General features: G+C 54.8%; 3 protein-coding genes across 6 annotated transcripts; 1 reads left to right on the forward strand and 2 right to left on the reverse strand.

The window, feature by feature from the left end:
- Window positions 1–939: 939 nt before the first annotated feature.
- On the forward strand, window positions 940–7,015 carry HSP90AB1 (heat shock protein 90 alpha family class B member 1). 3 transcript variants are annotated; one of them, XM_043591553.1, is made up of 12 exons: window positions 940–1,118; window positions 2,568–2,714; window positions 3,149–3,355; window positions 3,450–3,609; window positions 3,752–3,885; window positions 3,994–4,302; window positions 4,726–4,891; window positions 5,071–5,261; window positions 5,366–5,513; window positions 5,637–5,905; window positions 6,187–6,520; window positions 6,641–7,015. In XM_043591553.1, exons 2-12 carry the CDS (start codon window positions 2,568–2,570, stop codon window positions 6,748–6,750), a joined length of 2,175 nt encoding a protein of 724 aa, XP_043447488.1. In that variant the 5' UTR covers window positions 940–1,118; the 3' UTR covers window positions 6,751–7,015. The 3 variants fall into 3 exon arrangements, with proteins under 3 accessions (XP_043447488.1, XP_043447489.1, XP_043447490.1); XM_043591554.1 differs by lacking the exon at window positions 940–1,118 and adding an exon at window positions 1,485–1,667; XM_043591555.1 differs by lacking the exon at window positions 940–1,118 and adding an exon at window positions 1,751–1,906.
- Window positions 7,016–7,268: 253 nt separating this feature from the next.
- On the reverse strand, window positions 7,269–10,773 carry SLC35B2 (solute carrier family 35 member B2). 2 transcript variants are annotated; one of them, XM_043591556.1, is made up of 4 exons: window positions 10,616–10,773; window positions 9,894–10,087; window positions 9,545–9,699; window positions 7,269–8,823 (listed from the first exon to the last, which is right to left on the reverse strand). In XM_043591556.1, exons 1-4 carry the CDS (start codon window positions 10,624–10,626, stop codon window positions 7,885–7,887), a joined length of 1,299 nt encoding a protein of 432 aa, XP_043447491.1. In that variant the 5' UTR covers window positions 10,627–10,773; the 3' UTR covers window positions 7,269–7,884. The 2 variants fall into 2 exon arrangements, with proteins under 2 accessions (XP_043447491.1, XP_043447492.1); XM_043591557.1 differs by lacking the exons at window positions 9,545–9,699; window positions 10,616–10,773 and having other exon boundaries at window positions 9,894–9,974.
- Window positions 10,774–11,371: 598 nt separating this feature from the next.
- Window positions 11,372–18,968, reverse strand: NFKBIE (NFKB inhibitor epsilon). The gene is made up of 6 exons (XM_043591558.1): window positions 18,348–18,968; window positions 15,815–15,917; window positions 14,917–15,139; window positions 13,756–13,844; window positions 13,349–13,588; window positions 11,372–12,458 (listed from the first exon to the last, which is right to left on the reverse strand). Exons 1-6 carry the CDS (start codon window positions 18,713–18,715, stop codon window positions 12,393–12,395), a joined length of 1,089 nt encoding a protein of 362 aa, XP_043447493.1. The 5' UTR covers window positions 18,716–18,968; the 3' UTR covers window positions 11,372–12,392.
- Window positions 18,969–22,324: the final 3,356 nt, after the last annotated feature.

Raw genomic sequence — 22,324 nt, forward strand, 5'->3', positions numbered from 1 at the left:
CCGCCCCAACAACCCTGTGCTATGTGATTGATGGGGAAGGGATTGGGGGAAGGTCAATCACTCCCTTTTTGCTCCATCCCACTCCCGAGGGAGTGCCGAGCTAGCTGGGCCTGGCAGGTGGATAATAGGGTCCCGCCAGCGGCTTTAGACGGTAAATAGGATTGGGACAGCCCACCCCCTGCTCCCCGGGGACCCCGGCCGATTCCTAGGGGGTAACACAAGCAGCTGCAGAGACAGGACCAGGCCGCAGAGGGCGGGGCGGAGCCTGGAGGAAAGGGGCGGGGTGGGGGCGGTACCGCCAAGGCGGGTCTGGAAACTGCTGGAAGTAGTCGCAGTACCGCCGTCGTCGCTCCTTCCGCCGGGCGCGGGCAAAGAGTCCCACTGCTAGCCCGAGCCGGCGCCCTTCCCCCCCACCAGGAGCCACGCCCCGCTGCAAAGCGCTGGCTCTTTCTCCTCCCCGAGGGAGGACCGGGCTCCCGGGGCTGCGTGAAGTTAGATCCCGAATTGTGCACTGTCCCTAAGGAAAGCCCTTTTCCCTTATTGGGCTGTAGGCATGTGTAGGGCAGATTCTAGCAAGGAAGTGGAACCTGGGAGTCGAGGTCGGAGTGGTTGGCCTTTCTATCCACCTTTTTTGGTGTTCCTCTTGGCCAGGACACTTATGTGTGGAGGCGCCTGTATTAGAGGTTTATAGGGAGGTCAGTGGGATCCTTGCCACTAGATCCCTCGTTTATGTCATGTGAGCATTCTCAATCTCTAGTTCTTGGACGGTGGTCGAGCCTTGGCAGTGCGGAGATGCGGCCACGAAAAGCGGTACTTGCGCGTGCTCTCAGGGCGGAGACTGAGACCGGTTGCTTCCGCCCTTCCCCGCCCCCTCCCCTATTTTGGACCATGACGTCAAGGTGGGCGGGCAGCGGCAGGTGCCGGGCTGACCCGCATCCTCCTTTAAGGCGGAGGGATTCGGGGACGGGCAGCTGGTCTGTGCTTCGCCGTATATAGGGCCACTGGGGGCGAACAGCCGCTCTCTTGAGTCACCCCCGCGCAGCCTTGTTGCGGATTTTGAGCCGGACTTAGTCCCTGCTCACCGTGGTCTGTCGTGCTTACAGCTCTTCTCCTTGAAGGTAAGGTCATTGGTTTTTTTCAGGTGTTTCTGATTGGATTGTCCTTACGTGTTGCTTTCGTCCATCGTTTCCTTTTCAAAGCCTAGATTTTGTCGTGTTGGAGCGGTCTTGGGGTAGATAGGTCAACTCAGAATTTTTGGGGGGTGTGGATGGGACAGGGCTCTCGAGAGTTGGGCTAGTTTTTTCGTCCGTGCTTTGGTGCGGGGTTTTCCCTCAGACGGCAACTAGCCGTGGGGGGAGGTGGGCCGCGGCGTGGGCTTGGGGTAGTGGGCAGCTGCACGTGGTGTCCGCGCCGGCCCGGGACGCTGCCATGTTTGCCCCTCCACTTCCGGACGCGGCTACGGGGCGCCGGAGGGTCCCCAAGGGTGGTGGGTGTGCGCGCTGGACGTGACTCAGCACAGCCTGGTGCTGGCCTGGCTTTGCCATCTCTTCCGTGGGACGCATTTTTCCAGGGCTTTCTATTCCTTTATGTGAGGTTCTTCGGCAAGGAACGATTATGGCTGGCTCTGGCCTGCCGTTCTTTCTTTCCAGAGCTTTTCTGCAGTCCCGGTGAGGGGGAGGGGAGAGGAGGGGGCAGGCTCTGGAAGATTCATGGGCCCTTTCCTCCCCCGCCCCTCCCAGAGAGCTGAGATTGTTCTGGAAGCTTCTGGAGCCCAGCGCCCCGCCCTGGTGCCCGGATGCTGGGGCGAAGGGAGGCTGCGCGGTGGCGCCCCCTCCTCGCGTGGCCCTGGCCAACGCATGTCCGGCAGTGACGAGGGTCTGCCCAGCCGTCTACGGCCACCATCTTAGTTGTGTTTGGTTTCGTTCTATATTGTAGCCACATGTGTTGAGGGGTGCTTTATCCGTTCTTTGTCTGAGCCTCTTGGGCGGGTATTCACCGGTCTCTCGGGTTATCTTCTATCCTGTGAGGCAGCAATCCCACGTGAGCTTTTGATGTGGGAGATTCTCGATTGAAGAGAGCCAATTCCGGATTATTGGCCATTTAACATAAAATCGCTCATCTTGGGCTATTGGATTTTGTAACAAAAAAGGTGGTGGAAACGTAGTAGGTGGTTTTCTCCTTCACCTGAGTTTGGATTACCTGGAGTTGTTATTCCTATTCCTGGGTTGGGCCCAGTGTCTGTATTTTGAACAGCCTACCAGGTGATGCTGAGGTTTTGGGTCCCACGGATCAGTTAAGAGCAGTTTGGTTTCAAAATACCTTTTCAAAAAGCTTGACCTTGTGTATTGTGTTGAAGCAGCTTTTTATTTTTCTTTCTAAGTTGGATTCCCACTAAGAGAAGTCTTGAAAGAAAAGGCGCTACGGTTTTTGAAGAATATGTTCATTACCTGGATTAAAACAGCTTGGGCTAAGTCTCTTTGAGTCTTCCGCTGTGACCAGGGTGAACTTGAAGTGTTAAATGTGGAGCCATCCGGTTCTTTTCTAATTCTTGATTGTTCTCATTTTAGATGCCTGAGGAAGTGCACCATGGAGAGGAGGAGGTGGAGACATTTGCCTTCCAGGCAGAAATTGCCCAACTCATGTCCCTCATCATCAATACCTTTTATTCCAACAAGGAAATTTTCCTTCGGGAGTTGATCAGTAACGCTTCTGATGTGAGTGCTGTGGGCAGCTTCATTTGTGGTTTTTGTTTTCAGCACTCCGGAAAAGAGAGAAGGGCGGTTTGGTATTTTGTGGGGCTGCTATTCTGTTGATGTGGATAGACGGGCTATTGTAACTGTAAATGGTTCTTTTTGTGTTCTAAGTTTTATTTTGAGAGTGAGGGAGGGGCAGAGAGAGGGAGAATCCCGAGCAGGCTCTGAGCGGTCAGCATGGAGCCCAACACACGGGGCTTGAACCCACAAACTGAGATCATGACCTGAGCCAAAATCAAGAGTCCGGTGCCCCAACTGTATGTGGCTCTTACACGCCAAGTTTGGGAGTGGGTAATCAAAATTGATGCTATTTGGGAATAAAAAGTCGTTTTCTTTCGGACGAAGAGCTGGGCTTTTAGGAAGCAGAATTGTAAAAATGAGATTTGTGTTTTCAGGCCTTGGACAAGATTCGGTATGAGAGCCTGACAGACCCTTCCAAGTTGGACAGTGGTAAAGAGCTCAAAATTGACATCATCCCCAACCCCCAGGAACGCACTCTGACTCTAGTGGACACAGGCATTGGCATGACCAAAGCCGATCTCATAAATAATTTGGGGACCATTGCCAAGTCGGGCACTAAAGCATTCATGGAGGCTCTCCAGGTATGTGGTATTTCAGCTAGGTGCACGCCATCCATTTTTGTGGATGTTTGGTTTGCTATTTTGTTTTAAACTTGTTTGTAAAATTTTCTGGCAGGCTGGTGCAGACATTTCCATGATTGGACAATTTGGTGTTGGCTTTTATTCTGCTTATCTGGTGGCAGAGAAAGTGGTTGTGATCACAAAGCACAACGATGATGAGCAGTATGCCTGGGAGTCTTCTGCTGGGGGCTCCTTCACTGTACGTGCAGACCATGGTAAGACGGCTTTCCTATTAGGTTGTCTGGGTTAGAATTCTGGGGAAACCTGTCATGGAGATCTTGAGGGTGTTACCTGTGGAGTCGTTGATGACAGGTCTGCATTTAGCTTCATTTTTTATACTCTGTGATTAACTCCTAGGTGAGCCCATTGGCCGGGGCACCAAAGTGATCCTCCATCTTAAAGAAGACCAGACAGAATATTTAGAGGAGAGACGTGTCAAAGAAGTGGTGAAGAAGCACTCACAGTTCATAGGCTATCCCATCACTCTTTATGTGAGTATGGACTGGTACTCCTCACGTGTATGTCTGCTCTTTCGGAGAGTTCCAAGGTCCCCGGTTTTGGTTTCTGAAGTCTGGAGCTACTGTCTTTTGTACTTTCAGCTGGAGAAGGAACGAGAGAAAGAAATCAGTGATGATGAGGCAGAGGAGGAGAAAGGTGAGAAAGAAGAGGAAGATAAAGATGATGAGGAGAAACCCAAGATTGAAGATGTGGGCTCAGATGAGGAGGATGATAGTGGGAAGGACAAGAAGAAGAAAACAAAGAAGATTAAGGAGAAGTACATTGATCAGGAAGAACTGAACAAGACCAAGCCCATTTGGACCAGAAACCCTGACGACATCACCCAGGAGGAATATGGAGAGTTTTACAAGAGCCTTACGAATGACTGGGAAGACCACTTGGCAGTCAAGGTGAGAAGCCTTGCATGTTGATTGAATAGGAAGAGCAGGCAGAATGGGGTTGCTGGTAGTAGACCATGGAACTTGCCCATCTGTTTGGTGGTGGGAACTGAATGCCATGGATCCATGTCCTTTCACTTGTTGATGATCCTTTTAGGGTAAAGAAAGGACATCTCCGTGACATCACTTTGTCTCTGTGGCAGGTTCCTGATAGGACTGTTAACTCATTAATCCCAGGATTATACATAGCAGTACCATTGTGGATTAGTTTGGGGCATAGGAGTTTAATTTTTTCAAAAGAGGTCCTATGATGTCTGTTCTGTCATCAGTGGTTAGGGAAGAACTCTGTTCCAGACAATTCAATGAATGATGTGATGTTGGGATTTAAAGGTGTATCTTGAAATACACTACTGGCTTGCTTTGAATTTCTTTCAGCACTTCTCTGTGGAAGGTCAGCTGGAATTCAGGGCATTGCTGTTCATCCCCCGTCGGGCTCCTTTTGACCTTTTTGAGAACAAGAAGAAAAAGAACAACATTAAGCTCTATGTCCGCCGTGTGTTTATCATGGACAGCTGTGATGAGTTGATACCGGAGTATCTCAGTGAGTGTCCTTTTGGCCGAATGTAGTTGGTTGGGTAAAGTCCTATATTGCTCTCAGGAAACGGAGGTTTTGTCTTTTTTTTTTTTTTTTTTTTTGAAATCAGATTCAGTGAGAAAGTGGATCCTGTTGAACTTAGATGACCCTGTCTACGTTAACTCCCATTTTCTCCCTGACTGCAGATTTCATCCGTGGTGTGGTGGACTCTGAGGACTTGCCCCTAAACATCTCCCGAGAAATGCTCCAGCAGAGCAAAATCTTGAAGGTCATTCGCAAAAACATCGTAAAGAAGTGCCTTGAGCTCTTCTCTGAACTGGCAGAAGACAAGGAGAACTACAAGAAATTCTATGAGGCATTCTCTAAAAACCTGAAGGTACGGAAGCAGCAAATGCTTACTTAAGATGGATGGGTTTTTTCATTCACCTAGAGAGTAACAGATTATTTACAAGTAAGATCGTTTTCTTTCCACCTTTGAAGCTTGGAATCCATGAGGACTCCACTAATCGGCGCCGTCTTTCTGAGCTGCTGCGTTATCACACCTCCCAGTCTGGAGATGAGATGACTTCTCTTTCGGAGTATGTCTCTCGCATGAAGGAGACCCAGAAGTCCATCTATTACATCACTGGTATGTTGGAGCCTGGGTCTGATCAAAGCCTCATGAGGGTATAAGGAAATAGGGAGGACATTTGGGAATGCCTGGGAACTGGTAGGTGGCATTCTGATCCCTGAGTCTCTCTCAACCCTGCAGGCGAGAGCAAAGAGCAGGTTGCCAACTCCGCTTTTGTGGAGCGGGTGCGGAAGCGGGGCTTCGAGGTAGTGTATATGACTGAGCCTATCGATGAGTACTGCGTGCAGCAGCTCAAGGAGTTTGATGGGAAGAGTCTCGTCTCCGTTACCAAGGAGGGCCTGGAGCTACCTGAGGATGAAGAGGAGAAAAAGAAAATGGAAGAGAGCAAGGCCAAGTTTGAGAACCTCTGCAAACTTATGAAAGAAATACTGGATAAGAAGGTTGAGAAGGTAAGCAGTTCTGGGACTAGGATGTAGTTTGTAAATGCTTTAGAGCTGTTTCCCTCAGAATCTTGTGGTGCTACACAGTTAGTAGTTTTAGATCGTCTAATTTATGCAGAGTTTCTTTCCCCTTGCGCTGCTTTTACCAGCAGGTTTAAGGTTGGTATTTTTATAAATATTTGGGAACGATGAAGTGTTTCTTCTGAGAATAGAACTTAACATACCATCATCTTAGCTTGGAAATGGTAATCAGATTTAACGTAAACATAAGTTTTTGTCATTATCCACAGGTGACCATCTCAAACAGGCTAGTGTCTTCACCCTGCTGCATTGTGACGAGCACCTACGGCTGGACGGCCAACATGGAGCGGATCATGAAAGCCCAGGCACTTCGGGACAACTCTACAATGGGTTATATGATGGCCAAAAAGCACCTGGAGATTAATCCTGACCACCCCATTGTGGAGACACTACGGCAGAAGGCAGAGGCGGACAAGAATGACAAGGCTGTCAAGGACCTGGTGGTGCTCCTGTTTGAAACTGCACTGCTCTCTTCTGGCTTCTCACTGGAGGATCCCCAGACCCACTCCAACCGAATTTACCGCATGATCAAGCTAGGCCTGGGTGAGTATCTTTGTTACACCAGAGTGTGGCTAGGAGTTGGGTAAACTAGTCTCCTAGGGACAGATTTGACTTAATGGTATTCGGATTGACATTCACGTGGCGTTCTTTCCTACTTAACAGGTATTGACGAAGACGAAGTAACTGCAGAGGAACCCAGTGCTGCTGTTCCTGATGAGATCCCTCCCCTTGAGGGTGATGAGGATGCGTCCCGCATGGAAGAAGTAGATTAGTTTCTACCTGCAGACCTGTGCCCTCTGTATAGTGTCCCCATGGCTTCCCAGCAGCCCTGAGTGGCCTCAGTTCACCTGGTTCCTTCTGCTGATGTCTAGTGTTTTGTTTTTTTTCCCCCTCCTGTCTTTGTCTGAGGCAGGATACAAGGGCCTCAGGCCTGTCCCTTCCTATATTTGACGAGGGGGTTGGATGTGTACTGTGGTTTTTTGTTTATTTTGTTCTGAAGTTAAAGTATGCAAAATAAAGAAAATACAGTTTTATACAGTTCTGCTTTCCCTTGTAAAGTGGATCTGGTGCCTTTTGAGTTTCCTTTGCTTTCCTATTCCAAGTTGTACCTGCTTTCATCCTGGTAATCGGTTACTCTGGTACATTGAAAGCTAAAGTCACTTGTAACCATCTAGCAGTTCTGAAGTCCCCCAACATTGACTCTAAAGGGTGGCCAGAAACCAGCATGTAATACTCTGTCCCCTTCCTAAAGTACATACTTCAGTCAATGAAAACACGGGACTAGAGACCATTGCAGCAATTTAATTTAATAAAATAAAATTAGAGCAAAAAGTTAACATTTCCAAAGTACCAAAACCTGCAATGGGCTCTTGGAGCAGAGCCTGGGGATCCAGGAGCAGAGGGTGGTGGTGCTGGGTAGGGCCCTCCTGTCCTCCTCCCCCAGCACAGCACCGTCTTTCAGGGACTCCCGGGAAAGCAGCACTTGGAGCCTACAACACTTGTGCTTTTCTCACCAGAGTAAGTTCCATAGGTCTCTGGGAGGGAGTCTGCACGGGTGGGCCATTCAAGGGAGGGGACAAGCACAGGTGTGTTGGTGGCAGAGCCCACAGGGCAAGACTTCAGGGAATTTGGAGAGGGGCCTTAGAAGGTGCTTCTGCCTTCTCGGCAAGCCCCTCCCACCCACTGAGGAAGGTCCTCTACCTTGGGGCTCAGAAGAATCCCTACTGGAGGACGGGTGACTTAAGGCAAAGGGGAAGGCTGACTCCTGGACTCAACCCCAACCTGCAGAGCTGGTTTGTGATACTAAAAGCCTGCATTCTGACCTTGAGCCAGCCACCTCAAAAGTTACAGTAGGAGAGGAAAACTGGTATGGTGAGGTTCTTGTTGGACTTCATCTCTCAGGCCGCTCAAACTTTCTGCACAGGGGACTCGACAGGCACAGCCTTCTTACCCCGTTGCTTTAGTCGGCCCCGGGCATAGACTCTGAGGAGGAGGGCAGCAAAGACCACAGCCACCCCCAGACCCCCCACCACAGTGACTGTGTGGCCGTAGAGGAGGCAGGAGAGGAGGATGGCGAAGGCCTGGCGGAGGGTCATGATGATGGTGAAGACGGCGGCCCCGAACTGCCCAATGGTGTAGAAGATGAAGAGCTGGCCGCATGCAGAGCAGACTGAGAGCAGAAGGGCATGCGCAGCAAATTCACTGTGTCGCCCCATGAAGCGGGTCCCCTCCAGGAGGGCCCCCTGCTCTAGCAGGGAGCCCACCGTGAAGAGGCAGGAGAAGAAATTGACCCCAAACATCATCTGCACCGAAGACATCTTATAGGCAAACAGGGCATCCTGCCAGTTCGAGGTGAAGCTGTCAAAGGCGATGTAGCCTGCCAGCAGGATGAGGCCGGACAGGGTGGTGGCCGGGGAGCTGCGGGGCTCCGGTCCGCTGGACAGCAGGAACATGCTGACCCCGATGGAGATGAGGCCGGCCGTCAGGTATTCCCAGTGTTCATAGCTGCGCCGAGACACCAACTTTCCCATCAGCATGACCGGGATCACCTTAGAGGCTTTGGCCAGCACCTGGGTGGGAAAGCTGACGAACTTGAGAGCTTCGTACTGACACCAGCTGCTGAGCACGTTTGACAGGCTGGCAAAGGAGTACCGGTACATGGGTGCCCCGTGCCGGGGCTGCTTACAGAGGATGCAGCAGAGGCCAGCCACCAGCAGGGCCAGCACCCGGTTCATCAGCACCAGGAACTGGGAGTCCGTGAAGCGCTCACCTGGCGAGGTGGCAGTAGCCCCATAGCTGCGGGTCATCACTCTCTCCTGCAGCACTCCCCAAGTCAGGTAGGACACCTGGAGGGAGGGGCGGGGAGGAACGAGGACCGAGAAGGTAAGAGGAGGAGAAGGTGGCCCGAAAGATTTCGACCTCCCTCTTCCTCAGGAAAGGTCTAGGTGATTCAAAGGACAGCATACGTATGTTGGTCCCTCTGTAATAACCAGAAGTTTCCTCTCCCCTCCAAAGCCTGGATTCACCTCGGAAGGATCGAGTGTGTGTGAAACGATGACAGAGGCTTTAGGCATGCCCAGACCCTGTCTGCCCCACAGGAGGGTACATTAAAGCAGACTCCGTCCCATGTATCCTCCTGTCTACCCTCAGTGGATTCGGGGAGTAAGACTGGACACCTGTGCGGCACGTGTAGGACTAGTAGTGCCCGCTCCAAAGTGCCAAGAACTCCGTATCTTCGCTCCCTGTCACATGCAGTGGTAGGGGGAGGGCTGCGTGGCTTCCCCAAAATTTGATCAGTGGGTTAGCAGTATAGGAGACATCACTGCAGGGGGAAGGGTAGTAACGGCACAGGAGAAATCACACAAGAGGGCAAGAGGAAGGGGGAAGGACAAGACAGTGGTTATCCCCACCACCTCTAAGATGGTGGTACCATGCGCCCCCTGGAAGAGGGGGCCATGTTAACAGAGCCAGCAAACCGCGGGGGGCTGGCAGGGTGAAAACTTCGGTTCCGCACCGTACCTGTCCTGGGGCCCAACCCAGGAAGACAGGCAGAGCCTGCCTACCCACCTGGAGCCCCGCAGCACAGAAGAGCAGCTTCAGGGCCTGCCAAGTGGGAGTGGTCTCTGCCGGCTCGGTCCGGGAAGCCAGAGGAACCTCGTCAGAGGCCTTGGGCTCATGGCCAAACACACAAGTTTTCACCAGGGGAAAGCAGAGACCCCTGCCTAAAAAACAGGCACACAAGGTCAAGAGCCAGTATTCTCCCCAGCACCTCCTCTTGCCCAGAGCAGCCAGCGGCCTTGCTGTCGGGCCTGCGGGCATCCCTCCCTCCCTTCCCAAGCCACATCCCAATCTGGACTACTGGTCAGCACTCGTAACAGGGACCTGGCACGCTTCCCCACCCTTTCGGCACACACACCTGTCTCCAGGTAGTTCTTCCGCTTGAAGTACTGCACCAGCAGGTAGCCAGGTACCATAAAGCTGGCATAGCCAGCAGCATTCACCAAAAAGCGGAAAAACCACAGCTGCGTCCATGACTCTGGAGGGGCTTCGGGGGTCTCCCCACCTGCCCCCAGGGAGGGGAGCGCAGCCAGCACCACCACTGCCCACCACCTGCGGGGACAGCGGACGTAAGGATTAGGGTGCCGTTCCTCATCCACTCGGCCCTCCAGAGGGGACTACACTGGAGAAGGGCCCGGAGTCTCCCCGCCCCCCTCAGCTGCAGCCCAGCCCGGACAAAGGGCCTCTCTCTCTCCTGGGGGGGCCGGCGCGGGCCAGGCGGGGCTCCCTCCCTCCTCGGGGGCGGACCCGCCCCTCTGGCCACACAGGTTCCCTCTGTTCCCTCCAGCGCTGGCCGGCCGTTCGGGCTACAGGCGGCGCCCCCTCCTCCCACCCCGCCCTCCAGGATCCCGGAGCGCCAGGGTTCCCAACTCCTCCGCCCGACACTCCCGGACCCTCGCAAGGAGGACAAGTCCAGTCCACGCCGCGCCCCCCCCCCCTCCCCGCCGGCCCCGGGCTCCGCTATGCGGGCCTGCCGCCGGGCAGCTGGGACCCCACCCGGCCCCTCCGTGCCCAGCAGCGGCAGTCACGTGGCCCGGGGGCTCGGTCACGTGGGCCCGCCGCTCCCCCCAGCCCCCCCACCTGGCGTCCATGGTCCGGGCCGCGTGGGGCGGAGGGGGGCCGGGGAATGCGGTCCCCGGGCCGCGCGCTCCCTCCGCTCCCGCTGCCGCCTCCAGGAGCGGCCGGCGAGCGAGCGGCTAGCGGAAGTGCCGCGCTCTTCCCGCCTCCCTCCCCGCGGCCGCCCCTCCGCCCCCAGCCGCGACCAGGCAGCGCCCCGGGCCGCCGGCGGGCCACAGCGCCCCCGCGCGGCCCGGAGGGAGACGCGGCCCGGTATCCGGGAGCTGGGCCGCCCAGGGCGGGGAGCCCCCAGGCCGTACACCCGCACCCCGCTTCGTCATCGCCCTAAGTCCACACAACCAACCCGGGAGGTAGTGGTGCCCCCGCCCTCTTGGGACAGGGACATTGACGTTGTGCGTCAAGCACTTCCTCTTGCGCCACCCCTTCCCCGTTTTCTGACGGGAAGATACCTCCTTCCTTTCCCCAATGGGCTGCAGTTCTGTCCCAACTCCCCAAGACCTTCAGGCTCGGCATGACCTGGCCCGTCTACCTCACCCACTCACCCACCCTCTGCAGAGTCCCACTGGCCTGCTCTCCGTTCCTCTAATTCACCAAAGGCCTTCGCCTGAACGCTCTCCCTACATCCCTTACTCGTCCTCGTGTCTAGGTGGAGATGACAGGCCTCACCGACCTCCCCTGACCGCCCAAAGTGTGGCCCTCCACCAACGCGTGTTCTCCACCCCACTCTTTTTTTTCCCCCCTCACAGAATCCTCTGCAGCTTGTAATTACATATTTATTGGGGCGTTTGTGATTTTAATGGCTGTCTCACTCACTAGACCGTAAGATCCAACTGGCCAGAGATTGTGTCGTTGGTTTATCCCCCTGTATCCATATTGGCCATGTTCACCTCACAGGAACTTCAGACGTGTGTGGAATGAAAGGAAAAACACACAAAGCCACCGCCCTCTACAGGCTGGCCTTTCTCTCCAGACTCCTCCAGATGGCCACCTCCAGGGCAGTGGTGATGCCTCCCACCCTGGGGAGGGGGGGGGGGTTTCTTATTCAGGGCAAGGGTTTGTGCTGGACAGAGAGGCCTGAGGATGGTACCCCCTCCCCCCCCAACACGCACTCCCTACCTAGCAGAGTCCTACCCTGCTCAAGTGGCAATTTCCTTCTCTCTGTCTCTATCATAAGGTCACAAGGCAGGCCTATCTAAAAATCCCCAATGCACGCAGACAGGCACGTGCGCAAAACAACTGTAGGGAGGGATCTTTATAAAGGTCTCTGCTGTTTTAGTGTCATGTTATGGAAACTTCCCCTTCCCCAGGGGGTCAGTTCAGGGCCTTCTGTGTGAAGTCTTTAAACAACAGTGTTTTTAAGAGTCCTCAACAGCAGTGAGATGGAACCCCTCAGGGTCCTGCTTGCTGATTTCAGTTTCTCTCCTCACTCAGGAGAGTCCATGTCTTCCTACTGATTGGCAGTTTCAGGCTGACCCAACGTGGGTAGAAACAAGAGCCCCTGCCGTCTTCTAGAGGCAAACAGGCTTTGCCCAGGATACCTGGGGCTTTGGGAGTCTTCAAGAATCTCCATCCACCTGGAAAAGTCTTCCTTCCAGACTTGCCTTCTCTCACTTGTGATCCCTCCTCTCCGCTCAGGACCGTACTGGCCCCAGGCTGTGGCCTTAGCAGTCCCCAGGACACCAGAAGGGCACATTGTCAGGGCCCAGACTTCAGCAGCTGTAGCTCCGGCTTCCGGATGTGAAGAGGTGGAGTCTCCGGGGCCCCAGACTCTGCCCTGGCTTCAGTCGGCACACAGCAGTGGCTTCCCAGAGATCTTCAGGTCATCAAAGGGCAAAAGAGCCAAGGGCTGAGAAAGAGAATGGAGAGAAGCAAAATCAGGGCCCATGGGGAAAAAGTGGCAGTGGAGGAAGGGAGCTGGGGAGACAGATTGGACCATTTCTCCTCCACCAAATGACAACTCAAGGACATTGGGGAACAAATCTTCCCACTAATCCCTGACATAGCAGCCCCTCTGGGCTAGGCAGAGCCCTGAAGCCTTAGGCAAGCCCTGACTCTCTAAGATATCAGAATATCAGAGCTCCCATCCTGGAGGTGATCTAGCCCATGTGTCTGGTTTTGGTTTTTTTTTTTTTTTATTTTTTGGCGGGGGGTGGGGGGCAGGGGCGCGGGGGGTACTTAGAAAACATTTTGAATATTTTTTTAAGTAAGCTGAAGGCCCAGTGTGGGGCTTGAACCCACAACCCTGAGATCAAGAGTTGTATGCTCTACTGACTGAGCCAGCCAGGAGCCCCAGAGTTTTTTACTTTGAACATTTTAAAATGGGAAAGACACTACAGGAAATCTAGGTTCCATCTTTCTTCAAAAAATTCCAAGACCTGGCAACACTGGGCCCACATTCTTCCTCTGCAACTATCTGCTGAAGCTGAGTAGAGTGACCCTTGGGCATTGACTCTGGCCTCTCACAGGCCCCATCACCTTGCCTTACACCTATCCTGTCTCACTGATCCACTGTAGCTGCAGGGCTCCTGTTAGAGTCCAAGTGTGGGCTCCCTGGTCTGGACCAACTAAAAAAACAGAGGGGCAGAGGCTTGCCCAAGGTCCCACAGCTGGTGAGTGGCAGAGTCGTGGATTACTCCCGGGGATCCTGACTCTTTGGCCCTTTCAGCCATTATGGTGCCCGTCTCTGCTCTAGGTGCGGGAGGTCCTGGAGAGCAGAGCTGAGCCTATGCCTCTTACATCCTCAGCCAGGTCCTGGGGAGTCTCGTCTTCCACGTTCCGCAGCAGGGAGTCGGCACCTGCCTCGCACAGAGTGGATGAGATGCTGCTGAGGCCCCGACCTGCCGCAAGGTGCAGGGGTGTGCACCCGTTGAGCATGCGGGCGTCTACGCGTGCGCCAGCCTGGAGCAGGAACTGCACCAGACCCCGCTCCTGGGTCTCCACAGCCAGGTGCAGGGCTGTTTTCCCGCTGGTGCCCTCCTGGAGGAGAAGAAGGATGTCAGCCAAGGCCCTCGGGAAGAATCGTGCTGGGCCTGGGCCCTGGATAAGGAGGTGAGTGCCACCACTGCTGACTGCTAGGCAGGGGACTTGGGGCTGGATCAGGCGGTGGGGCAGGCCCTGGGCCGGGCCCTGATTGGTCCTCTCACCTGTGTGTCAATGTCAGCTCCGTTCTGCAGCAGCAGTTCTATGAGTGGCCGGTTCCTCTGCAGGGTGGCGATGTGGAGACAGGCCAGACCTGGGATGGGGTGAGGGTGGGGGCTGCTAATCAGCGTCCACCAACTCTCTCCCTCCCTCTCTTCAGGGACCTCCCTACCCCTCAGCCCCAAGGGACTCACTGCCCACTCAGTGCCTCTGATCACAGGAGTGTTAAAACACAAACCCAAAAACCCCCTCAAAAGTCTGAGGGGGAAAGGAACTCAAAGTTTCCACCTTTTCAGAGTCATGTTATTGAAACTTTCATGCTTCAGGGGTCAGGTTGCTGAGTGACACCCCACATAGGTGTGCCCTCCCCCAGCACACATTCCCCTCCCCCTTCCCCCTCTCCCCGCCCGCCCGCCCCCCCCCCATCTCTAACTCTACCTGCCTTGAAGCCCCAGCCAAAAGCCACCTTCTTCAGAGCTCTCCAGGATCCTCAGGCCCCAGCCACCCCTCCCCCCCACCCGCCCCGGGGCGGGGGGGGGGGAGCCCTGTCCTGCCCTGTGCTTCCCTAGCCTTCTTGCTACCCGCTTTCTGGCGTGGAACCACTCCCCCCACCCCCGCCTACAGAACTTGATTCAAAGTGACATCCCTCACCTCCTTCAAGTCTCTGCTCAAAGGCTGCTGCTCCTTGAGGGTTTCCCTGGTCACTCTCTTTAAAAATCACACCCGCCCCATCCCTCACATTCTAGTTCTCACTCTGCTCTACTTTTCCCACAGCACTTACAGCTTGGTAACCTACTAGAGAACTCACTTCTTATATTTAGTGTCTGCCTCGATCGCTCTCCAGCTCCTGGAATAATGTCTGGCACACACAAGGCCCCCAGTACATTTTTGTTGCGTGAATTAACGAGTTCGTCTAATCTCTGTTAAACTAAATATCTTGAGGGCAAGGTTTAGCTCTCTGTTGAGCTCACAGTAGGCTCTCATTAAATTCTAAATCAAGTTCATTCATTCATTCGTTCATTCGTTCCTTCAGCAAAAAGGGACTGAGTACCTGTTGACTTAAAACTGGAGGTGCATTGACAGACAAGCTATGAACCTCCTTTTCCTGACAGTGGGGTCCATCTCTTGTCCCCTCCTCATCCCACAGGCCCTGAGGCTGCCCATACCTTGCCAGTTTTGCAGCTGGAGGTCCAGGGAGTGAGGTGGTCCTCGGCCCGGCTCTGGCCGCCCCTCCAGCAGGCAGCGGGCACAGGCCAAGTGCTGGCGCTGGCAGGCCACATGCAGGGCCGTGTCACCGTGTCTATCCTGTAGCACCCGACTGGCCCCCTTCAGCACCAGGGCCCGAACTGCACCCGGCTGGTCCAGATGTACAGCCAGATGGAGTGCTGTCTGTAGGCACAAAGGGTCCAGGGCTACTGTAGCATGCTCCCACCTCTGGGGACGTGCCAGGGTGGACACAGGAATTACCAGCTGCCAGCACCTTTTTTGAGGGCAGCTTATAAAGGCTATGGCCCTGGTCTTCCAAGGAAACGCGACCAAACCCTTCCCTCTGTCACTGCCCACCACCCCAGTTCTGGAGGCAGGGTGAGGAAAGTGGGCCCCTGCTCTTCTTAGAGGTCCCCTCAGCCCCTGGAGAAAGGAAAGTTGGGGGCAGGGAAGACCTCTGTTATCCTTGGGGGCCAAGTGACAAGGACGGGCTAGAGGGAGGAAAGACAGAGGTACCAGGCAGGCAGTCTCAACCTGGCATACTCCTCTTTTAAGGCTCCATGCAGATGCCGCCTCCTGTATTAATGCTCCCCACAGACGCTGGGTCCCACAGCAGCTGGGGTCACCACTCTGGTCACCATGCTATGAAATCAGGGGTTGACAGGAGTCCCCTAGCCCAGGCTCCAGCACCTTGTGGGCAGAGGCGTGCCTTACTTGCGTGTAGCATCAGCTTCTGTCCCAGGGTCTGGGATATGGTTTCCTGAGTGCGCAGCCCAAGTACCCTCGTGTGGCTGCTGGGAATGGCTGTCAGGGCAGATATAGGTATCTGGGCATAGCCCAGCCTCTCCCCCAGCCCACCTGGTAAAGGTTGTTCTGAATGTCCAGGACCTCCTGGGGCAGCAAAGCCAGGCAACAGAGCAGCACGGCTGGGGCCTCGTGAATCACCGCCAAGTGGACCAGCCTGGGAGAGGGAGACCAGGAACAGGGTTTAAGTGTTAGGGCTCAGGCCAGAGACAGTGAGCTGGGGTCCTGGGGTTAGAAGGAAGAACACATCAATCTCTAAGAAGACACACATAGGGTCGGTGTAGGAAGTGAGAGTTTGGGCCAGGAAGTGAGGGTTGGTGAGGGAAGCCAGGATCCGGCGGGTGGGAGTTCCAAGTTCCCATCTCTGGCCTTCAGGGGGGCCTTGGCTGAGTGGGAGCGTGGGCAGGGTGCTGATGGGACAAGGTCCTTCCTGTTCAGCCTGCCCACACCCTACTCCCCTCTGGCCCCAGGGCCCCACCGGGCCGGCTGCAGCTCAAAGCCAAACTGAAAGCTGCCGGGGTAGCACAGAGGTGGTTTCCGGGGCTGAGCTCCCCACGTCTGCCAACCCCAACAGGGAGGACTGAGAGGGCAGGAGCGGGGTCACCCCCACTCGGGGCAACTCAGCGGTACACATTCCAACGGAGAGAACACAGAAGCTCGTGGAAGAGGAGACAGCGCGGCATCCTGTCCTGCTGCCCTTTCACAGGGGGATCAAGAGGGTCACTCTTCAGACAGCACAGACTGGGTGGGGCCTGACCAGAGGCCCTCCACTCCGAGGACACTTCCAAGGGGAGGTCTGTGCAGTGCAGAAAGTGTGTGTTTGTTGGGGGCCAAAGAGCCTTAATCTCTTGCTCAGGTGGGAGGGGGCAGTTGGGAGGGGAAGTTCCAGTCCTGGGGTTTCCCCACATCAGGTGGGGAAAATGAAAGCCAGAGCTGGAAGGTCTAGGCCGTGACAGCTGCCTTGGGGCATGAAGTGCCTTGGGGGGGTAGTTTGGGTAAAGGCCTGTCTGGGCTGGGGAGGGGGCTGCTCAGGCAGAAGGGGGGCAGGCTCAGTGGCGGGGCGGCAGGAGAGGCCCAGGAGAGAGTGACTGAGGGAGGGAGGGAGGAACCGCTCTGGAAATCCCCTCGGCCAGGGCCTGTTCTCTAGGTCACATTCCTGCAGCCACCTCCCTCTCTCCCTGTCTCCCCTCCTCCCACTTCCTCTCCCCACTTCCATAAGTCCTATAAGCCAGACACCTCTGAGGGAAGACAGTGCCCCCTCCTCTCTAAGGACCTCCTGGGGAGTCCTGACACCGCTTCTCCACCGCCCCTAACCCCACAGTCTAGACGCGACACCTGTCTTTAACTAGAGCCGGGTAAAGGCTTCTGCTGAGAGGCTGACAAAGGACGGCAGTGCCAGAAGTCACCACTCCCTAGGTCAAAGGTCAGCCAGAGGTATTCCACATGGAACCCCCAAATTCTTGGTTCTGGGCCTGAGGGTTGGTGATCTGGGCGGGATACAAAAAGGCCTGAGGTCATTCCTCTCCCACTCCCTGGGTCCAAACGCTATCTTTGTCAAAGGCCACCCAGGATTAGGACCCTCCCATCTGCTCCAAAAAGCAGGTCAAGACAGACACCTGCTGCCTCCTCTACCCTCCCCACCCCCATTCATTCCAGCATCCCCAGTCTGGGACCCCAGCCCACTCCACTCTGTTCCTCATCCACAAATCCCAGCCACCCCCTCTCTTGACAGTGTTTCTTCTTCCTAAGGGACAAATCCTCAACTGGCCAGTCCCTCCCACCCAAACTACTTCTTACTTCAACTGCCTGCCCCCCCAGCCCAGTCCCCACCAAGCTCCACCTGGGCCTGGGGCAGGAAGGGTAAAGTAAAGGGGTCAGGCAGGACAGTGAGGGGGACTTGGAGGGCTCAGGAGGTAGAGGGTGCCGGTAAAGCCGACTCCAGCCCTCACTTCCCCTTTCACAGCAGAGAAGGAAGTAAGCTGGGCAGCCAGCCGCCTGTCTGTCTGATGGGGCAAGAGTGCTCCAGCCTGGCTCACCCCCTCTTCCTCAGGGCTAGCCTCAGCTCTGCACCCTGCCAGCACCTCCATCCTTAGCTTCCTGACCCCTCCTGGCAACCTGTAACTGGCATCTTTTGTTCCCCGAGACGGGGCATTCTGAGGTCAGGGGCTGGGAATCCCAGATATTGAGCAAACAAGGATACCTACCCTCTTCCCCAGCAAGGAAAAAAAAAAACCCTAAAAATCTGGACTGGTCAGGGGAATTTTCTCTTCCAAGGGGTGGGTTATTGGTAGCTTTCCGAGCTGCTAGCTGGGTTCCAGGTGTCTGGTAAGGGCCCTACCAGCTCTGCCCACCTCCCAAAGGGAGTGCAGAGAAATGATGCTGGGGCCTCTGGTCTGGGTCCCTCCAGAGCTAAAAAGTGGGCTAAGAGTGAAGTCTGGAGTTTGGAAGAGTGGGGACGGCCCCTTCCAGCGCGGGTGTCTTGAGGGATCCTCACAGAGTGGGTTCCCGGCCTGTTGAGGCTCCTGGCAGGCCCAGAGTTGGCATCGATTGGAAGGGGTCCCTGTCTCAGCTTAGACCCCAGACTCACGTGTCTCCATCCTCCGAGATGTAAGTGAGTGCTTCCAGCTGCTGAGGGCTCAGCGCTCCCGCTGCGGGGAGCGGAGAGCGTGGGGCTGGGTCCTCGGTCTCCGTGCCTCCCAACAAGGGCAGGGGCTCAGTGAGCGACGAGGAGCCATAGGTGGAGTCAGCTCGCTCCCCATCTGTATCTTCCTTCTCCTGTGGCTCCTTGGCTGTTCCCGGAGGATGGGTCCAAGGCTGGGGGCCGCCACTGTCCGAAGGTCCGGAGGCCGGGGCCGGGGTGGGCTCGGGCAGGGAGCGCAGAGAACGCAGAGACTCGATGCCCGAGTCGTACTGGCTCTCATCCGTCTCGTCCGGCCCCTTGCGCGCCTCCGACATGCCCGCGGTGCCGGCCCACGGGGGCCAGGTCCGAGCAGGATCCGGCTCCGGGCTCCGCCGCGCCGCCTTTCCGGGTTGCAGGTCCGCCTTGCGGAGCTGGCGCCCGGCCCGGAGTGGCGTTCTTCCCGGGCTGCGGGGGCCCGAGGGGTCGGCGAGAAGCGCGGGCGAGGCTCGGAGCGCTGGCGGGTTCCAAGGCAGCGGCTACTCCGAGCAGCTGGACTGCCCAGTCGGACGCGCTCTCTCGCCCCGCCCCTCCTGCCCCGCCCCCGACAGACGCTTCCGGACCGAGGCCCCGCCCTCCGGAATCCCCCTTACCCCGCCTTCTGCGTTGGCTCCGAGTCAGGGGTTACCCGGTCCTGAGTCACTCGTGCGTTAATTCACCCATTCATTCATTCATTCACCCATCCGTCCTTCCATCCATTCACATTTTCCCCCGTCCTTCTTTTTTTCATTCATTAATTCCATGCATTTTCTTTCCTTCCTTCCCTTCTTCCATTTCTTCATTCATTTTTTCCATTCATTCATTCATTCGTTTGTCTTTAAAGGAATATTTATTAACCGTCTGCACAGGCTGAGCTGAGCGTCTTGCAGGGAAAGCACGTAGGTGATGGGACGGGAGCCATTGCTTCCTATCTCCTGCCCATTTCTCTCAGTTTCTCTGTTTTTCTCATCTATCAGTGCCCAGGAGTTTGGGTAGGGAAAGATAAGATACCTATTGTCTGTAAAGAAGCAGTTTTCCCTTTGGGTCCTGGATAGAGGGTCTCCTGTGTGAAACTTCCAGATCACATAGAATTGGACATAAGGACGGATTTTTAATTTTTGTTCTTTTTTGAAAGTAGGTTTTCCCAGGCAGGCCCTTGTCTTAAAAAAAAAAAAAAGGCAGAGTGGTCATGTTTTTTGTTTGTTGTCTAAAAAAGCAGAGTGGTCATTCTTCACAGGGATGAAACACTGGCTGCGGGTAGTTACAACATCTGGTTACCCCCAGCAGGCAGGGAAGTTCAGTTCCTCCTGGTGGGGCCAGGATGGGGAGGCCCCAGACATGCTGGGCCATGCTCTGCTGAGGTCCCCACCACAGCCACAGCCCTAATGCCAGCACATCTTTCCTCTTTCCCTGTCCCTGCTTTCCCTGGGTCTAAAGGGCCTAGGGAGGTTGTAGGCATACTCCACCCACACAGTGAGCCCCAAACTAGTGCCCCATGATTCATCCCCTACCCCAAGTGCCAAAACCTAGGGCAGCAGTGACTTTAGATCATCCCCAAGGGAACATCTCCCTATTCCATCTCTAGCATTGGTGGAAGGAAGCTGGAGTGAGTGTAGACAGCTACTAACCAGCTCTCCTACTGCCCTCCTCCGTGCAACAGCATTTTAACCATCTCTCTGACAGACATGTATGGGGCTTCTCCTATATGCCTGACACTGGTATTTCTTTTTTTTTTTTTTAATTTATTTTTAAAGCTTATTTATTTATTTATTTATTTATTTATTTATTTAGAGAATGATCATGCCCTAAGCTGAAATCAAGAGTCAGATGCTTAACTGACTGAGCCATCCAGGCGCCCCTGACATTGGTTTTTCTGCTGGAAGCAAAAGCAAGTATCAATAGTAACAGTAATAACCAACAACCACTAACCCCACCTCACCCCAAAATGCCCCATGGCCCTAGCCTTCACAAATCTCCCTGACAATTACAATACAGACTGATTGTGCTAAGACAGGAGTGAGCACAGGGTGCTGCGGGGCCATGGAGTGGGGTCAACTACACAGTGGGGTGAGGGGAAGGGACGGTTTCATCTGACCTGGAAATGGGAAGGGAAGAGGGCTGGGGAGAAGAGAAGTACCTAGTGTGTGTGCTTGGAGGGGGGGGGCAGTGAGTAAAGAGAAGATAGTGGATGGACAGACAGGAGGAGATGACCCACTGCTCTTCCTCCCCGTGGAGGACCAGAGTGGAGAGGATGTGTTGAGCATGAGGCAGTGAGACGCCATGAGGGGAAAGCCCAAGGAAATTGAGGCATCTCCTTCCCTTGAGGTCAGCGTCATTTCAGATGTTCTCAACTTCCTCCCCTGACATGTTCCTCTCTCCTCCTCAAAGGCTGGAGCAAAAAATACAGTCATAAACTCCAGACCCAGACGACTTGGGCTCAAAATCTGGCACGATCACATCCCCATCTTAAAGTTGGGAAGCTGAAACCCAGAGGGGTGAGTTGACCTGCCAAAAATCAAACAGTCAGAAAAGGCAGAGCACGGTTCTCCTGCCCCTAATCCAAAACTTTGAAAAAATTTTTCAGTGAAACTTTCTTTCTTTTATTATGAAGGTCTAAGGAATTGGGGCATCTGAACCTTCGGCAAGGACACAGAAACTCAGGAAGATGCAGTGACTGCTCCTTTCATTCATACGGAGGCTGAATTGAAGGAAAAACCTATCCCAATTCAGTCCCGGGTCTCGCTCTGAACCAGAACAGGTGTGTAGCTGCCCCTTTTCTAGCCACGTGGGGGCAGCATTGAGTCACGCAGTGCTTCCAGCACCTAGCCTGCACTTTGACAGGAAGCCCTTAGGGGGACACTTCAGGAAAGGGGACAGGGAGCATACAGTTTCATTTGGAAAGATGACATGAGGACTCTGACTCAGGCCTCAACGTGGTCAGGGCCCTGACTTTGCTTCCTCAGCCCCTCCAGTCCTCTTCTCTCTCTGCCGTTTTTTTTCTGGTTCCCTTTGTAGTGCCCCACTCCCAGCCTCCACCCACCCCAGTCAAGCTCATCTTCAGAAAACAGGCCCAGTTGCCATGGTGACCAGCTGGTCAGCTGGCTCCTTCCACACCCCCTCCCTTCACCCCTCTTTCCCCCGAGCTTCCAAGGAAGGGTTATGTGTGTGAATGGAGAAGGGGAGTTGTTGGGGGGCTTTTATCTTGGGAGCTCCAGGGTTGGCCAAAAGGAGTTGGGCTAGCTCTCCTCCAAAGCCCCCTGAGGGGAGAAGGGAAGGCAGTAGGGGTGGGGAACAGGAGGAAGATTATAACAACTAAGTGGAGAGTGTGAGGATCCCATCTGGGTTGGGAAAGGGCAGGGTTAGGAACTCTGCACTGTCTGCAGTGAGGACTGAACTAAATGGAATGGGCTGAGGTAAGATGAGGGGTTGGAGTTAGATGTGAGGCAGGACTTCCCACAAAGCATGAGTGAGAGACCCTGGAGTGAGCCACCAAGTGAGAGGGCTCTTCAGGACCACACCCTTCCTCTGTTTGGGTAGGGAGGAAGGACTCACTGACTACTGGAGGATCGTGCAGGCTGGATAGTTCTGAAGCAAGAGGCAGACAGCCGACCATCCACCTTCGCCTTGCCTGGGAAGAGAAGAGTAGGAAAATGGAGGCAGGACCAGGAGTGGGGGTGTATGTGGGGGTGGAGGCAGTGGCTAACCTGCCTCAGATGAGGGGCAGGACCATCCCAGCAGATCAGTATGCTTGTCCCCTATCCCCAAAGACCAGCTTATCCCAAGCTTTGCCTTAAACTAACTTCCTACTCACAAACATCTGCATGGCCTTTGGAATGAGAAAGATCTGGATTCTAGGACTAGCTCTGTGAGTACCAGCAGGTGACCTTGAATAAGTCAGTTACCCTCCC

Source organism: Prionailurus bengalensis, chromosome B2 (assembly GCF_016509475.1).
Source record: "Prionailurus bengalensis isolate Pbe53 chromosome B2, Fcat_Pben_1.1_paternal_pri, whole genome shotgun sequence".
NCBI classification, from domain to species: Eukaryota; Metazoa; Chordata; class Mammalia; order Carnivora; family Felidae; genus Prionailurus; species Prionailurus bengalensis.

Coding starts and splice junctions, on each gene's coding strand:
- HSP90AB1 (XM_043591553.1), top strand. CDS start 2,568: ATGCCTGAGGAAGTGCACCATGGAGAGGAGGAGGTGGAGACATTTGCC. Junction 3,356..3,449: donor CATTCATGGAGGCTCTCCAG/GTATGTGGTATT, acceptor ATTTTCTGGCAG/GCTGGTGCAGACATTTCCAT. Junction 3,610..3,751: donor CACTGTACGTGCAGACCATG/GTAAGACGGCTT, acceptor ATTAACTCCTAG/GTGAGCCCATTGGCCGGGGC.
- SLC35B2 (XM_043591556.1), bottom strand. Junction 9,700..9,893: donor GAAGAACTACCTGGAGACAG/GTGTGTGTGCCG, acceptor CCTGTTTTTTAG/GCAGGGGTCTCTGCTTTCCC. Junction 8,824..9,544: donor TCTGTGCTGCGGGGCTCCAG/GTGGGTAGGCAG, acceptor CCCTCCCTCCAG/GTGTCCTACCTGACTTGGGG.
- NFKBIE (XM_043591558.1), bottom strand. CDS start 18,715: ATGTCGGAGGCGCGCAAGGGGCCGGACGAGACGGATGAGAGCCAGTAC. Junction 15,918..18,347: donor ATCTCGGAGGATGGAGACAC/GTGAGTCTGGGG, acceptor TCCCTCTCCCAG/GCTGGTCCACTTGGCGGTGA. Junction 13,845..14,916: donor CCAGCTGCAAAACTGGCAAG/GTATGGGCAGCC, acceptor ACCCCATCCCAG/GTCTGGCCTGTCTCCACATC.